Below are 18,505 nucleotides of genomic sequence, written 5' to 3' on the forward strand. Positions count from 1 at the left end.
GATTTTTTCTGCCACGTGTCATGACCTGATTGGTCCACCGTGGGCATCTCACGAGGTGACACGTGGCGGACTCTGGTTGGTCCACGTGGACAACACGTGGCAGGGCTTCATTGGTCCACGTGGCGGGGGAAAACCCCTTATCAATTGCGTTTATAAATTTCTCTCGCTCCTCAATTTTGCTCTTTAGAATTCTTTCTTTCTCCAAAAAAACACTCTGTAATTTACTCTCTAAAATTAATAAATTGCAAATATGGAGATGTTTAATTTTGAAAGCTATTACCATGGAGAAATTTAATTCACACCGAGCGCATAATGACTAATGAGCATGGTGCATCCTAGTGCATGTTCTTATTTACTGAACTAAGCTAAACTGAACTAAACTGATTGGAGCTGGCTCTAATACCAAGTTGTAACACCCCCCAGTATTCGAGTCTTTTAAAACAATAGAGTAACTTTTTTAACTTTCAAAACCCAACCATCGAACCTTGGGAGTATTACTGCTATACTTATTTTCCGTAGAAAACAAATGCAAAGCAAAACAAAATACAATTTAATAAACTAAGTAGTCTAAGTGGTGAAAAATAAAATAGTCAATACATCCAAACTGTAAAACATTTAAATAAAGTAAAAAAATAAAAAAAGGAAAATAACTAAGTTCGGAAGTAAACTAAATTGTCTTAGCTACATGATTTTTCTAACGTCTCCACACACGTAACCGAGTACCCTCTTACCATCCAGAAAAATAAATCAGAAACAAGAAAAGAGAGAAAACTTCCAAAATCAGGTAAACTGAGTAATTCCAACTCCATCCCGTAAAATATATAATTTTAGTTCGAAAACATTTTATACATAATACAGTTACATAGACATTATAATACTAAACTAAAAGGAATGGTGTCCTTCCACAAGTGTATTATTCCGGTAGAGGGTTCAGAATTATTAGAAAGCTAATTCTTCAGTAAGGTCAAGTGATCGGAATGCCTAGGTGGAGCCCGCTTCCGATCAGTAACATTAATGTACAATTAATATTACAGCTTAATCTTGAATGAACCCTTCGGGTCGAACCCAATCGAACCACCGATTCGAGACGACGAATCAATCTGAAGGATTTGATGAGTCGTCAGAGTTTTACGAACAAAGACGTCGGATATCGAGCTTAGAACGTCGAGACCGAGCGTCGCAAGTCGAGTCGAATATAGAATTCGACGAGACGTGAAATCTGAAAGGAATGGTGTCCTTCCAACAAGTGTATTCTTCCGATAGAGGATTTAAAATTATTACAGAGTTAATTCTTCAGTAAAATCAAGTGATCGGAATGCCTAGGTGGAGGCCACTTCCGATTAGAAATATCGAGTTACAATTGATATTACAGCTTAATCTTAACTGAACCTTTCGGGTCGAACCTAATCGAATCACCGATCCGAGACGACGAATTAATCCAAAAGGATTAAATGAGTCGACAGAGTTTTACGAATACAGACGTCGGATATCGAGCCTAAGGCGTCGAGGCCGAGCGTCGCAAAATCACAAGCAACAAGTACGAACCTAGCCGTAGCACCACAATGGTCTAACCACGTGGATGCTAGGCTAGTTCGAGCTAGCATGCACCTAGCATGGCTAGGCGCAAGCCTAAGCACACTAGGTGTGCTAGGCGCACCATCGCAGCCTAGGCACACCATCGCTGACCATCGCAGCCCTAGCATCATGCCTAGGCGCTATCGCAGCCCTAACATGATGTGTAGGCACCATCGCCGACCATCGTAGCCTAGGCGCACCATCGCAACACAGCAACGTGCTTGCCTGGATGCCTAGGTGCGCATGGTAGGGCCACACACGCACCAAGCACAGCCATCGTAGTGCTAGGCACTAGCGCATGTGCATGTGCGTGTGTGTGTGCCTCGCACCAAGCATAGCAGTGCTAGGCACTGGCTGATGTGTGCTAGTGCGAGGGTGTCTGGCAGCATCGCCGAGCACGCATGCTAGGCCCTTGCGTGCGTAGGCGCACTGGCTGGGCTAGCAATGCGTGTGGCGCATGTGCGTGGGGTGCAGGCTGGTGCGTGTGCGAGAGGTGCAGCGAGGGATGCGAGGGTGGTGCGTGTGGCTGGCGAGGCAAGGGGCCAGCATGCGTGCTCGCTAGCAGCACGCGTGCTGGCTATGCGAGCATGTGCGAGAGAGGCGAGGGCCAGCACCAGCGCCAGCACGCACCTGCGCCTAGCACTAACACGCACCAGCGCCAAGCATCGACCAGCACCAAGCATGCACTGCCTGGCTGGGATGCGAGACTGCTGGCTGGGCTGGTGCTAGCTGGCTTGGTTAGCTGGCACTGCTAGCTGACGTGCTAGCTGGCAGCAGCCCAACATCCCCTTTCCTAAGGGCGGATTTATGAGGGTGGGGACCAAGGCTTGGGCAAAGCCTTGGGGAGCAAGGCAATGGTCCCCCTACCTCTTCATGGTCCTCACCTAACCTTCTCTCTCCCCTTGACACTTGTTGCATTGTGATTGAATTTAATTATTAATTTTTTTTTTGGAAATAAATTAATTATCAAATTATTCATTCTCCCACATTGGTTGGGGAATGAAGTTCAAGGGTGCATTTCCCTATAAATACCAAAGGCATGGTATTGGGAAATACACAACCTTGAGTGGAATTAAAAAGACAACTCTTGTAATTAGAGTAAACCTTTGATTCGTAAAACTCATAGTTTTGTTTTGTCCGGGTCTTGACTAACCTTCAACTTGGGACGCTCGGGTCGGGTCGAGGGTACGATCCGTCGGAGATCTCGTAGTTTCGGGATTTTGAAGTAAGAGCTCTTCGAGAGCGAAGCACGCAACAAAGGTATAATTCTTGTTCTTAATCTTGTTTTATTAAGTTTATTATGCTTGTTAATTGCTTTAATTAAGGGGCGGGTCTTGGGGGGTTTCCTTCCGCGTAGTGTCGGGTCACTACGAAACCCTACAGTGTTATCAGAGCCACGCTCCTTTTAATTTTTGCAATTAACTTTCTAATTATGGTTATTTAACAGAATTTATGTTTCTGGTTCATGTTCTTCTAATTAGATTAGATGCTCATTTTAATTAATTTTAAAACTCGGTTTTATTCTCGATTTGGCTGTCGAACCCAGATTTTGGCTCAAAAATAGTGATTTTGGGTGGAATCGACATTCTGGAACAGATTCAACTCTCTTTGAGAGCTGTCCAGAAGCTAAATTCGAACCAGAAACCCATTTTTTCTGGGGTTTTTCGGTTTTCAACGAAAATTTTAATTCTTTTTAAGCCTTGATTAATGCAAGCATTACAAGGTTAGATTAAATGCACATTTGCATCACTAATCTACTGGTTTTAAAAATATCCTTAAGCATAATAATGGAGTTTTTATTAGTGCTTAAGTTGATATACCATTTTTCACATAAACTTGTTTTTCAAAATTTGCAAATAAATTGCAATAGAATGTGAAAGCTTGTTGTGAACTTGTAATTTTAAGTTCCTATTATGTTAAAGTTCTAATCTTTAAAGGTTTAAATGATTGGAACCTAACCCTAATTCCATATTGAACAAAGTTTGGATTTTTCATGTTTGGTTGATTAAAATCCATCAAGTTCAAATACTTGTGAGTAAAATTTGATTAATCTTCATATTGGAAGATGTAATCTTGGTATTTTACACAAGTATGAAAGTTGGAAAATTTTTCATTAGATGATTAGTTTGTTTTTTCCAACTCCCTTTTGTCAAATCCATTATTAATTTGCATATTAGCAAGATTAATTATGGACATAGCTCATTTTATTTTAAGCATAAAGAAAGACCTAATTTTGTTCAAAAAATAAAATTTTTGGATAATTTAGGCTTGTGCACCAACAAAAATAAGTTTATTTAAGTCTTATTTTATTTTATTTTATTTTTTCCTCAAATTAATTCTAAAATATAATTTAGAATTAAATTTCGTCACACACAAATCGAAATTAAATTCCGAGAAATGGCACGCAAATCAAGGCAAAAACACCCAAGCGCCACCAAGGCTAGCCAGGCTGCCTAGCAGCCCACATGTGGCTGCCTATGGTGCGCACAGGGGTGTGCCATGATGATGTTATGCGCTGCTGTGTGGCGGGGAGGCTTAGGGCTGAGTGCGTGAAGTAGTGGCAAGGGATGATGAAGAGTGGCAGGAAGCATTTGCATGTTGCTGATAGGCGCCAGCTTGCTAGCCAGCATGCATAGCATGCCTGGCAGGCTGCTGGTGCTAGCAGCGTGGCTTGCTGTGCTGGACGCAGCGTGCTAACATCAACCACAGCACAAGGCATAGGCTGCCTAGCAGCCATGGTGCGCACCCACCAAGCAATTTGCGTGGGATTTTTGCTTGATTTTAAGCTATACGATTTTGCGAAAATTTTGTCGTTTCAATAATTTTAAGTAATTATTTTAACGAGGTTAGACCTCGGTTTTTCGACTTTTGCAAAATTTTTGATTTTGACAAATTATGGGTTATGCCGACTTAATTAATCGGATTAATTAAGTATGGATGCGGAATTTAGTGGGAGCTAAATTAATTGCGTGAGCATTTTGCGTTTAGAAATAATGGATTAAACAACTTTGACTAGTTTTAATTAGGCGCGTTAATCGGATTAACCACCTAAGTTAGTTACTAGTTTTGTGTGTTAAATTATGTATTTCGTAAAATTGCATGGGCCATTCACAAATAGTGAATGGGTGAATGGAAGATTGTTTTCAAAACAGGTTATTGAAAATGGCAACTAGTGGGGCCCGACTAGGATAGAAAATATGGAATGCGTTCCGCTATGTATTTTTGTAAATCTAAATACGGTCTGCGAACCGTTAAGTATTTTTGTACTATTAGATTAATCTTAGTCGTTCTAGCTAGTTTTTTTTTTGGCCAAAATGTCTCAAGATGGCGTTTCGATGAAGACGAGCCAAGATGAAGACCCATGGAAATTGAAGATTTCAAGGGGTCATGCTAGTTGCCAAATGCATCTATTTTATGCTTTATATATATTGTTGTTATATATGATTGCTAGATGCATGTCTAGGATTTCTATATGTTGCGACGATTAGTTAAGTTCACTTAAATCAACCAACATAGAAACCCTGGGTCCCTTAATAATATTGAGCTAAAATTTGCCATTCCAAGAACAACACTTACCGAACTAATGCGCGTACGTGATGGACTACGCCAAAGCGAGACATCACTACTTCCCTAGGAACGTAAGGTATACTAGGTGTACGAGTTGTCTTGGTTAAGCTCAACGATATCAGTAAGGAGTCCTTAGATGTCGTGGCAAAAGAGATAAAATGTCAAGGATGCATTAGATGCGACATTTTATCAAACCGAGAGTAGCTTGGAGCTATTCCCGCCTAAAAGGGACAATTTTATAAATGCGTGGATAAAATGTTCAATAAGATTGAAAATATGCATGAACGTTTTAAATTTCAACTTATTGATTTATGAATGGTTTTTCACTTCAAATTCTTTCAATTGTAGAACCATGTCTGCAAGTAACTCAAACAACAACCAATTCTCTTTACGCTCAATTCTCGACAAGGAGAAGTTGAGCGGGCCAAACTTTCTTGATTGGCAAAGAAATTTGCGCATTGTATTAATGCAAGAGCAAAAGGAATACGTCCTTGATGAGGAAATGCCCGACGCTCCCAATGAGGAGTCACTCAGGCTGCCCTTAACCGATGGCAAAGTGCCAATCGGGATGTCAAATGCATCATGTTGGCCACTATGTTCCGGACCTTCAAAGACTTTCTTTGAAAAGGAGACGGCTTTTGAGATCATTTCTGAGCTTCAGAATATGTTTCAAGAGTAGGCCCGAACTGAAAGGTTCGAAACCCACAAGCAGATCCTTGAAAGCAAGCTCAAGAAAGGAGAGCCAGTCAGCCCGCATGTCCTCAAAAATGATTGGATTATTTTGAGAACATGGAAAGGCTTGATGTTGGGTATTCAACCGAGATGGCAATTGACATCATTCTCCACTCGCTTCACAAAGGCTATGATCAGTTCAAAATGAACTATAATATGCATAGTATGGAGAAAACCCTCACCGAGCTTCATGGTATGTTAAAGCAAGCCGAGCAAACCCTCAAGGATGAGGGCAAGCATGACATGCTCATGGTGAGGAAGGGCAAGCCATTCAAACGTCCGGGCAAAAAGAAGAGCTTTAAAGGGAAAAAGAAGAAGTTCCCGCCTAAGTCAAAATTTGCCAAGGGCAGCAAGGACAAAAAGGCTACCTCTTCTAAATCTGATTCCGTATGTTTCTACTGCAAAATAATGGACATTGGAAACGGGACTCGCCTCAAATTCAAGGAAGATAAGAAGAACGGCAACGTTGCTTCTTCATCAGGTATTTTCGTTATAGACTTAAACTTCGCTAGCAAAACATCGTGGGTATTAGATACCGGATGTGGCTCACACCTTTGTTCCAATGCTCAGGGACTAAGGATAAATAGGAGGCTAGAGAAGGGAGAGGTCGAGCTTCGGGTCGGCAATGGAGCAAGGATGTATGCCGTCTCCGTTGGAACTCTCAGTTTGCCTTTGCCCTCAGGGCTTATTCTAGAACTTGAAAACTGCTATCATGTTCCAAGAGTTACCAAAAACATTATTTCAATATCGGGAATTTCGAATCAAAAACAATAGTTGTTTTATCTATTTTGATATGTTTTATATGGTAAGGCACATTCAGAAAATGGTCTTTATGTGCTTTCACTAGACAAACAGGTTTATAACATCGATAATGCTGCCAAAAGGGCTAAGACCATCGATTCGAATCAAACCTACTTGTGGCATTGTCGTCTTGGCCATATTAACATCAAACGCATCAAGAAACTTCTTCAAGAAAGTGTTCTTGACCCATTCGACTTAGAGTTGTTTGAAAATTGCGAAGGATGTCTATTAGGCAAGATGATAAAACAGCCATTCTCCAAGTTAGGAGAAAGAGCAAGTGACTTATTAGGTCTAATACACACGGATGTATGTGGACCAATGAGTACACCCGCAAGACAAGGTTACCGATATTTCATCACTTTCACCGACGATTTTAGTAGATATGGCTATATCTACTTAATGTCGAATAAATCTGAATCCTTTGAGAAATTCAAAGAATTTCAGAAAGAAGTTGAAAATCAACTTGGCAAGAAAATTAAAGCACTTTGATCGGATCGAGGTGGCGAATATTTGAGCCATGAATTCGACGATCACTTGAAAGAAAATGGTATTCTTTCAGAGTTGACACCTCCCGAAACTCCTCAATGGAACGGAGTGTCCGAACGGAGGAATCGAACCTTGTTAGACATGGTTCGATCAATGATGGGTCTTAGTGAACTCCCTATCTCTTTCCGGGGACATGCGCTACAAACTGCAGCACTAACACTAAACAGAGCTCCGTCAAAAGCTGTTGAAAAGACTCCATATGAATTATGGACTAAGAAACCTCCTAGGTTGTCTTTTCTCAAGATTTGGGGATGCGAAGCATATGTCAAACGATTAATTTCGGACAAATTTCACCCCAAATCAGATAAGTGTTTCTTTGTGGGATACCCAAAAGAAACCAAAGGATATTACTTCTACAATAAATCCGAGAACAAAGTGTTTGTTGCTCGTGATGGTGTCCTTTTTGGAGAAGGAACACCTTTCCAAAATGACAAGTGGGAGGAAAATCGAACTCGACGAAGTTCGAGAGAACGAGCAACAATGTCAACCTGATAAAACTGACAATCTAAGTGCTTTGGAAGCAGCTGAGAAGATTGGTCAAAATCAAACAGACAATGTAAATGCTCAACCGATTACCCTTCGTAGGTCGCCGACAAAGATCTCAACCAGACAGATGCCTCGGTATCGTCTTAACCGATGATCAGGACATTCTAGTCATGGATGGTGATGAGCCAGCGACATACAAGCAAGCTATGACGAGCCCCGACTCTGCAAAATGGCAAGAGGCCATGAGATCCGAGATGGACTCCATGTCTGAAAATCAAGTCTGGGACTTGGTGAATTTGCCCGAGGGTTATACACCCATTGGTTGCAAATGGATCTTCAAAGTGAAGACAGACAAGGATGGAAATGTATCGATATACAAAGCTAGACTGGAGGCAAAAGGTTATAGATAAATCCACGGGATTGACTATGATGAAACTTTTTCACCAGTTGCAATGCTAAAATCCGTCCGGATCATCCTAGCGATTGTTGCATATTACGATTAATGAATATGGCAGATGGATGTCAAAACGGCCTTCCTAAATGGAGTTTTGGAAGAAACTGTTTATATCGAAGCATGCTAGCAGCAGCCTCGCACATTGCACAGCACCACGCACCGGCCATCAGCGTGCTGGGCATGCTGGGCTGTGCGTGTATGCTAGCAGGCAGCAGCACGTTATGCGTGCTAGGCCTCGCATAGCAGCAGCGCCAAGCAGCACCCACCAAGCAGCAGTGAGGCATGCGTGCTGGCTGGCTGCTCATGCATTGCGGGCTGGCTGTGCGTGTGTGCTAGCTTGCTGGGTGGGCTGCCCAACCTTGGTGCTAGGCGCCAGCTGGAAGCCTTGGTAGCCAAGGCAAGCTGCCAACCAGCCACATGGAGGAGTGGTCCGGTTTTGTGAGTGGGGACCAATGGTTGGTCTTTGCCTTGGGGAGCAAGGTGGGTTGGTCCGCTCGGTGGTCCTCACCTTCTCCCTCTCCTCCCATTGCCACTTGTAACTTGTTGATTGAATTTCAATTTTATTTTGTTTTGATTAAAATAAAATAGGGAAAATTGCAAATCTCCCACATTGATTGATAATGGGAGATCAAGGTTCATTTCCCTATAAATACCCAAGTTTTGGGATTTAGGAAGAACACTTGAGTGGAACTAAAAAGGCATCTCCTTAGAAAAGTGAGAAAACCTTAAGTTCATAAAACTCTAGTTTTTATTGGTCAAAAGTCCCGACTAACCTTCGGGACTAGGACCGTTCGGGTCGGGTTCGTGGGTACGAGCCGTTGGAGACCTTCGCATTTGCGGGTTCAAGTTTTGAGGTAAGAGCTCAGGATTGAGCGAAGCACGCGCCAAGGGTATGAATGTCTTGCTCTTCTCTCTCTTAATTGTTGTTTAATTTGTGATTGCATGCTTAGTCGCCTTAATTAGTGGGCGGGTCTTGGGCGGGTTTCTCTTCCGCGTAGAGTCGGACTCTACGAAACCCAACATAAACCAATATCAAATTGACACATAACATTTTTATTAATTACTTATTATTAAGAAAGGGAAAGAGAACGGCAGTAAGCCGTGACTAGTCCCTATCGCCAGTAGGCCAATGAAAACCACTAGGGGAATTCTAGAGATAGGATGGACAACAAAGGGCATTTTGGGAAAGGGAATGGGGGCCAGTCGGCCAATGCTAGAGAAAAAAAGGAGCCAAAAGGGTGAGAAGTCAAAAGAAAGTATTTATGCAAGCGATGTGAGAAAGACCACCTAGGGAAGGATTATGAGGGGAACCTAGTGACTTGTCGTTATTGCTAGAAGTTAGGACACCGTGAGTATGAGTGTTTCAAGAAAGAAGTAAGAGTGTTTTTAAGTAAGGGAAGGTGAAAGAGTCTAGTACTCCTACCAAGCCACCCAGTCTAGTGGACCTGCACCTAAGGTTGGAACCAGTAGCTGAGCGGGAGGTGTTTCTAAGGGTCGTATGTTCGTGATGAACAACCGTGAGGCTGAAACTTCTTCTGATGCAGTAATTGGTATTTTCCTTATAAGTTCCTTGTCTGTGAAAGTTTTATTTGATTCGGGTGCAACCCATTCTTTTATTTCTAAGACCATAGTTGAAAATCTTGGGTTAGTGAGTCCTGAATCAGCTTCTCTAGATGTGTCTATTCCGTCTGGGAAAGTGAGGAATTGTTTTAAGTTGTTTAGAAGTGTCCCTCTTTCCATTTCGAGAGTAGAATTTCAGTCAGATATAAACTAAACATGATGCGAGAGCATCGACACTACTTTTGGTCCATATTCGACAAGTGTTGACTTGACAAGAGCAGGAGCTATTTGGGCTCGATTTGAATTATTTAGATGATTTTCTTCGTATGTGGGATGCGATTTAGGTTGCGTTTATTTTAGTTATTATCTTGTAATTTATCATAGCCTTTCATTTTTGTATAATCAAGATTTGAAGAGGTTTAGAGTTTTATGTCATGTACTAATGCCTCCTTTTAAAAGGAATTCTTTAATGATGTAAAAACGAGACTTGTTTTAACTATTGAAAATATGGGAGTTTTTCCCTTCATTGAGTTCTTTGTGATTTCTCCTTTGTGGTAAAATCTCAATCTTTATCAAATTTTGTGATTATTGAAATCTATGATATCTTCTCTAATCTTTGCCATACTTTGTGTTAGGCTTTGATTAAACCCTTGTTGCATCAAACTTGGTGATTGATGTGATAAAAATTTATCTTTATTATTTGTTCTCTCTCAAATTGCATCTTGAACATTGAAGTTTGGATGAAATTGGGTTTTTGTTGGCTATTTCATATCAATTTGTTGGTTGCTTCATATCAAAACATACGTAAAATTTAGGTTACTGCAGATAGAATAATGTATTTTGATGTTCAATAATATTTGCAAAAGCAAACAATTAATATTTTTTTAAATAAAACAATGAAACAGCGCATTGTCTGGACACAAAAACTAGTTAATTACCCATAAGTCATAACAACTAATTTTTTCATTGTTATAAGATTTCCACGACTAATAACAATCTATCACTCATCACAAAAGGCAAACCATCCAGAATTCGAAATTGGATGACGATGTACAAGCAATAGGAGCAACTAATTTCCTCGGGACCAACAGATACTTGTACTCTTCCTCGAGACCACTGTGACAAGTAAAAATCATTAAGTGAGAAACTCGAATCATCAATTGCCTCAATTTCATGTCTCTATGCAAACAAACCAAAAAAGAATATACTTCCTCTGTTTCTATTTAGTTGACGTGTTTAATTTAGGCAGGCACACATATTAAGGAGAGGAGAGAGAATAATAAAGCAAATGGAGGTACACTAGTAAATGCAAGGTATAAAACTTACCCAAAAGGAAACGTGTCAACTATATATAAACTTCCTAAATAGGAATACGTGTCAACTAAAAAAAACAGAGGTAAGTATATTTGACAATAAGCCTCGTAATTCATAACCATGACTGCCATTGTCTTTCATAATGGGTAAAAAAGCTGCCCAGTTACCTCAAGAAGCCTTATATACAATTCAACTATCCTAAACAAGTTTCTAGGAGTAGCAGAAGCATCCAACAAGTAGGGTATATATTTTTGGAAAGTGTTTTCATCAATTACTACTTGGCACCCAGAAAACAAAATGAAAAGATCTACATGACTTAATCATAAAACAACCGCCACAAGTATGCATGAATGCATCTCATCTGTGACTCAACTAAACAAAGAACCAAGAAATCATCAAAACATATTTCAACAACATGAGCCAAGAAACATGGAAAAACCTACAAGCAGTAGAGCTCAAGCAGCTGCTGATATGCACGAAACCAGACAGCATAGCTCAGAATAGAATAAATTCCAAACACCTCGTACATTAAGGTAACAATAGAAAAATAATAGGGTTTGAGGTGTAACAAATAACAATAGAGCTTGAGATGTTAAATAGCTCAGCATAGCATTTTACAGATGCTATGCCCGAATAGCTCTGCATAGCATTTTGGTCATTATCATTTTAGTAATTATTGACATACCACTGAAAATAAAAACAAATCGTAGTGCAAAGATTTGTGTTCATCAACAGCTAAAGTTCTCAATGTTCAATGGGATATAGCATCTGATGAAGATCAATGACACTACAACCTGAGTTCTCATCTTTTTTTTTAGAAGAAACCTGAGTTCTCATCTAATGCACAGTGTGTATACAAACAGTACACATATTACGCAAATTTCTTTCTTTTATTTATTATTAACATGGAACTATGAAAAGGGAAAAAAAATCAGAATTTAGACACTTGTACATCATCACTGTAGGCCCTTTCTTTCTGACCATCATTAGTTTCCGCAGAAATTGATGTGAAGTTGTAGTTACCCCTTTTGGGAAGTTTATCATCAATTAACCAAAAATAAACAAACTAACCCTAATTTTCACTCTCTTATCACCAGATCTCACATTTCTCTCCCCACTCTCCTCCCCTACTACCCATCCATTTGTTCCCTTCCCGCACTCTCTCCTCCAGCCTCATGTTTCCTCCAACAAATCACCTTAATTGGTAGTGGTTGGCCTGGGTGCTAGTGGCAGCTGTGGAGGTGAGCATGGTGGCTGCCTGTGCTAGGTTTTGTAAAGTGTTGGTGGGTTTGTTGCATATGTGAGTTAGAGGAAAATTGGCTGCAATTATGAAGTTAATCGCTTTTGCCTTAATGTGTGCCCTTAATGACCATAAACCTAAAGATAGAAAGAAGAGAGCAGTACTTTTACTATCCCTTGGACATATTATATTCAGTGCCCAACTTACAAAAGTTACCCGACAGCTATAAACTAATTTTAGCAATCCAAATCTAAAATCAAATATTCAAACGGGTATATAATGTTGACAGAAGAAAACATGGCAGTACCAAATTCATGCAACCTAGTAAACAAGAAAGAGACAAAAGCAGTGCGAAAATAAAAGGGTGTCAATGTAGATGCAATGTGAGGAAGATGATAGATCATCAAGGAAAAACCTACTTTATCATCTTCCTAGGTAACTGCAAAACAGTCCCATGACATATTAAATGCTCATCTAACATGTAACATCCTAGGAATGAAAAAATATAAGCACCTATTATATCAGGTTTTACCTTACCCAGGAACTCAACACCCAGTCAATTCTCACATGTAGGAGCAAGCAGCGTAAGAAGTCACAAACACCGTATAAAAGAAAGATAACTACCCCTCAAAACCCACCAGACAGCAATCTTGATACTGAGGATCGATCCTTGGTACTCCCAACCCACCCCTCGCCCAACCCAAATCCTCTTCCACCATTGGTCAAGTCAAAAAGTACTTAAAGTTTACAGTCGCTCACATTGAAAAATAAATAGTTACAAACACTGAAACACATGTGTGGCCTCTTGGCAAATCATAAGTTATGATCTTAAAATGCGCCTCTAGAACAAAAATCTGCTTCCCCCACCATAGCATGAGCTATGCTATGAACTTAATCAACAACTACAGTGATGCACAAAAGAGCATACAAAAAAGGTATACTCCCACACTTGCTTTCCTTGTTTAGAAAAGGAAAAGTTGTAGGCTAAACCTACTAAAGAGAGTTGTAGGTTAAACCTACTTTTTTGTATATGCCCTTGTTTATTTCAATTAGAGCTCAAATCTTCCTCCCTCGTTCATTTCTATTTCTTCTTATTATTGCCATTACTGTTTTCTGTGAGCCTAGTTGCAGCGGGAAGATCCGTGGTGGTTGAGTCCATCACAGAATAAGCTTCAGTCAAATATCTTATGAATTAACACATGCGAACAAGCACAACAAATAAGTCCTTAATAATTGTTAGGTCACATTTAGCCCTTTTCTAATTGAACAATGCAACATAGCACAAGCACAGGTTCTACACTATGAAGCACGATGAATGTAAGATTTGAACATAGTACTACATTAGCACAGCAGAAAATAGCCGAACACCATCATGACCTTCACAATGAAATATGAAAATTCTACACCTTCATAGGGCTACCAAATAACAAAATGATACAAGACTCGAAAACTAATCTCGCGTGCAAAATTTTTGGAACAATTATCTACTATATATTGTTAATCTATTAATTCTATTACAAGGAGCATTTCCAATACTTTAAACAGCTTACTAATAATAAGAAAAATTTAATCTTTTGTTCTTAAAAAAAAGTGAGAGTATTATAGTTGGTAATGGCTAGATCGCTCTAAAATGTAGCAATTTTTTACATTGTAAAAATATTGGATCTCCCATTGAGAGAATGATATTCATATACATTGTGAAAATTTTAAAAGAGTTGGATTGATTCTCCACATTACGTTGAGATTCATTCTACTATTGCAACATAATTTTTATTTACACATATTTGGCTTACATTCAATCAAAGAGGAATCCCGATATGTAGTTGAATGGAACAATCCTTCAACAATTTTTTAAAGAAAGATTAACAAACCTGTTAGCCCGTGCATCATAAACACTACTGAATAGTTTGTTTTAATAGGCAAATGTTTTGTTTCTACTTTAAAAGACGACATACTTGATTGATCCTCCCATTAAAAAAATATTTTACAAACAATTTAACCCACTGGCTAAATACTAGTTGTTAATCAAGTGGGGACAATTTTATCAATTATGTACTAAAATCTTCCATAATGACATTTGATTTATGAAATCATTAATAGCCCTACTTGAAATACATGATCGGAATTAGAAATGGCTAGTACAACTAATTGAAAAGTTTAATTATTTAATTTCTTTTAACACCCAAAATTTATTTATAAATAATAAATAACAAATCTTTTAGAGAACAAATCATTTACTCCATTTGCATATACTTACTATGAATGAACGGGAAAAACAAGGTTAAGTGAAAAAAATTAAAAATAAAATAATAAAAATAAAAAAATAAAATAAAAAAACTGTTTATCAAAAGATTTTAATAATTATGTGTGAACTTATTACTTCCTCTGTTTTTTATTAGATATATCACTTTCTAAAAAGGGAAGTTTTAATTTCGATGCATCACTTTACTTTTTAGTTAATAAACTCTACCCTATCACATGGGTCCAGTTTTTTCTTTCTATGTATCTCTCTCATCATAAATTGGTTGGAGTCAGCAATTTTAAAAGTGATGCAACTAATAAAAAACGGAGGAAGTAATTTTTCACTAAAGCTAATGTTTTAACGTATTTTTTACTTTTTTTAAACATCAATCCTGATTTTAATACTTAAAAATTCTCTATAATACCGCACGCATCGCATGCACAAAAAACTAGCAACATGTTAATAGACGGAGGGGGGAGAAGAGTACCTGCTTGCTAAACAGAGAGGAAATGAAGCACCTCGTAAGTCTGCGGAAGTTCAAATGAGTAGGAGTCGCAGGCCTTGACGATTACGGTTTCACTAGTGTCTAGCACTTTGAACTTGAAAAAGACAATTTCGATAGTAGATACAGTAGGTGCATTATCTACGGGTATCCAACCAGCAAAGCACAAATTATTGTTGCCTAAATGAAGCATTGCATCGAAGTGTATCCTTTCGACATTCATATCAACTTTGTCCTTAAAGCACGAATCCCACCGGACGTTCAACCATTTTTTCTTGGCTATATGAAATGCACAAAGAAGAGATGGGAATTTATGGCAGTGAAAGTATATCACACCATTAACAACAGCGGCAGAATCAGCCCAAATTGGGAAATCAGGGGTGAGACATTCCCATGTCCCAATACCATCAACATCAACAGGAGGAGTGAAAGCATACAGGGAAGGCAATGAAAGGGGACCACCATAGATGCGCATAAGAATGCGATTGTTGGAAGGGTCAGGAAGTACAGGAATAGACACACTACAACCGACAAGGCTTGTAGGGATAGGGCTGATTAGCTTACAGTGGCCAACGGCAGGGTCAAGAACCTCGGGCGCAAGGCGATTAGATCCAAAGTTGTAAATCTTGCCAAGAAAGCTAACATAGTTGAAAGAAGTGCAATCCTCAATGAAGACAGGAGATGGACGCCACACTGCAGCCTCATCAGACATGTCAAGACTAGAACCACCAAAGTAGTGTGTACGGTTGGATAAGGGAGATGCAGATTGGAGTCGTTGGATGAAAGGTGATCGTGCTATAGAACTTGTCACACCTCCCACTAAGTAGATGCATTCATTCAAAGACACCATGGCATTTGTAACCTCAACCATGATCAGTGAAGGAAAGCAACAACGAGTCAATTTATTCTGCTTCAGATCCACCGAGTGAAAATCTACACATCCAAAGTAGAGGCTTTCAGTTCCATCTTCTAGTCTATCCACAGGCGGCCTTTGAACGTTCAGTGCCAGCATTAAAATCCTTTTTTCCTCTCCTTGGCCTCTTCGTGATCCGCTACTCTGCTCTATTTCTATCTCCATATCCCTATACACCAAGCAGCCGATAGGATAATCAAACAAACTGGAAACTTACCCTTTAGAGAGAAAATTTGACAAACTTAAAAAGAATTAACATGGAGTTTAATGCATTTATTTCTAAAATCAAATATTCATTAAGCTACTAGAAGTTTGGAAATCACAAATTCGAAATATGGGCATATGGTAGCAGACTTTGCCACTTCATATATCTGTATAATTATAAACCTAAACTAGTTTTTATAAATAAAACAGACTGAATTATAAGAGTATGTGTGAGGGAGGTGGGGAGGAAAGCAAAGAGCATTGAACATGGCATATGTAGGGAATTACATGATACACGTCAGGTGGGGATAAATCAAGAAACAGTCATACAGTCCTAAAAGTGAAAGACTAAGCACAAGCAAGCAACCAACAATATTTACAGGTGCAATCAAATGAGCATAACCAATAAGAATCCCGACTCTCCTTTTATAAGCCTATAATGATGTATGAACCCACCAGAATCCCCTGCCTTCTTACTATTGAGTTCATATAGATAGAGGTCATCCAGTAGAATTTTTTAATAAGGAAAAATTCATGGGAATAATCCCACCTTTGGGCCATTCGATTTTAATAATCCCGCCTTTGGATTATTTTTTAATAATCCCACCTTTACCCCCCGATCTTTTTAATGGTCCCAACCAGTCACGTAACCTTTTATAACAGGTTACATGACACGTGGCGGCCTGTGATTGGTCAAAAAAAAAACCAAAAAAAAAAACAAAAAAAAAAACAGAAAAAAATTAACAAAAAAAAAAAAACAGCCAACCACCAGCCCAGGCCAGCCCCCTGCCGCCGGTACCTGCTCCGGCAGGCGCGCCGGCGCCTCCCTCCCCTTCCTCTCCTGCTTCTCTCTCTCCTCTCTCTTCCTCCATGATCACTCTATCACAACCACCACCAGGGAAATGGCCGAACTGAACTCCCCACCCACGTCCATTTCCGTCCCGGCAGCCACTCCATTACCCTGCCTCAGCCCCGACAACCACCCCTCCCCCTGCCCCACCGCCGAAACCACCCACATCTCAGTACAAAATTGCCTTTTGGCTTTCATTAACTAGTGTCTTGACTTTTTGTAATTCAAGTATAAATCTCAGTTTCCGCTCTCTGTAATTCATCTTTGTTTAACTAAATTAATTCATTCTGCTCACCTACCCACATCCCTCATCTACCCTCCTTAAAAATTATACTTTTCTGAACCTTTTTTATTCTTTCATTAGCAAATTAATTACCCTTGAAAAAGAGCAGATTTCTTACAAAGAGTGTACAATTTCAGTTTTTCTTTGCAATTTCAGTTTTACCCTAAATTATGGCTCATACAATTATTTTGGGATGAAAGAAAGAAATAACTAAAATGGGAAAGAGAGATTCATAATTTGAGAACAACAAGAAAGAAGAACAGCATAAGTCCACAACACGAGCAGGCCCGTACCTGAGGCAGGGCAGGAGGGGCGGCCGCCCTAGGCCCAGGGAAAAGAGATTTAATTTCATATTGAATTATCTCGAAAAATATATAATTTTAGGGATATTTGATTCAATAATCAAATTACGCTCATAATTTTCTTTTCTTTTGGATATGATGTTTCATAATCTAAAAAATTAACGAACCCTAAATTTAAAGCACTGATAATTAAATTAGATTAGATCAAATGTAAACCCTAGATTGTGAAATTGATGTGATGATAACAACAACAAACAACTTACCTTAGAAGCTGCTTCAATGGGGGATACAAGAATTAGATTCAATGGAGAACGCTTCAGTGGAGAACGTTGAGTGCGCTTCAATGAAATAACTCAGAGAGGTAGGAAATAGGAATGGAGGCCTTTAAAAGCCATGACCCCCGTAGTTATAATATGGGTTGATAAATAAATGGGCGGATCTTTATATGATTATCAGATGGGCTTTATAAAAGTTTTCAATAAACATATTTTAAATAATAATAATAATCTAATCTAATATATATAAATAAAGTAGGCATTTTTGGAGAGCATTCGGAGCGCCACGTAAGAAATATACTTATTTCGACCAATAAGAAAAAAAATTTGTATTTTATTTTTGAATTAAAAAATTATGTCGCCACCTAGATAAAAGTAACTAATTAGTTTGATATATCTAAAATTTTAATGCCACGTAAATTATAATCAACGAATTAAATTATTTTAACGAAAAAAATAAAGTAAAAATATAGGAAAAGATAAATTTATTAATTCAATACTACGAGTATAAGGAATCCAAAAAAAATATACTAAAAAATATTTAAATGATAAACGCTTATAATAAAGTTTGATACCTATCATTATAAGATAAATTTTGATAGTATTTATGATAAGAAATACAAATTGTTCGTTAATTATAATTAAATTAAAATCTGTGA

General features: G+C 38.8%; 1 protein-coding gene across 1 annotated transcript; it reads right to left on the minus strand.

Moving 5' to 3' along the window:
• Window positions 1-10,547: 10,547 nt before the first annotated feature.
• Window positions 10,548-17,990, minus strand: LOC110739916. The gene is made up of 3 exons (XM_021920396.1): window positions 17,835-17,990; window positions 15,005-16,101; window positions 10,548-10,837 (listed from the first exon to the last, which is right to left on the minus strand). Exon 2 carries the CDS (start codon window positions 16,095-16,097, stop codon window positions 15,012-15,014), a length of 1,086 nt encoding a protein of 361 aa, XP_021776088.1. The 5' UTR covers window positions 16,098-16,101; window positions 17,835-17,990; the 3' UTR covers window positions 10,548-10,837; window positions 15,005-15,011.
• Between the last annotated feature and the right edge of the window lie 515 nt (window positions 17,991-18,505).

This window comes from Chenopodium quinoa, unplaced genomic scaffold, assembly GCF_001683475.1.
Source record: "Chenopodium quinoa cultivar QQ74 unplaced genomic scaffold, ASM168347v1, whole genome shotgun sequence".
Lineage (NCBI taxonomy): Eukaryota > Viridiplantae > Streptophyta > Magnoliopsida > Caryophyllales > Amaranthaceae > Chenopodium > Chenopodium quinoa.

Excerpts from the sequence above, each read along its gene's own strand:
- LOC110739916 (XM_021920396.1), bottom strand. The coding sequence starts at position 16,097 with ATGGAGATAGAAATAGAGCAGAGTAGCGGATCACGAAGAGGCCAAGGA.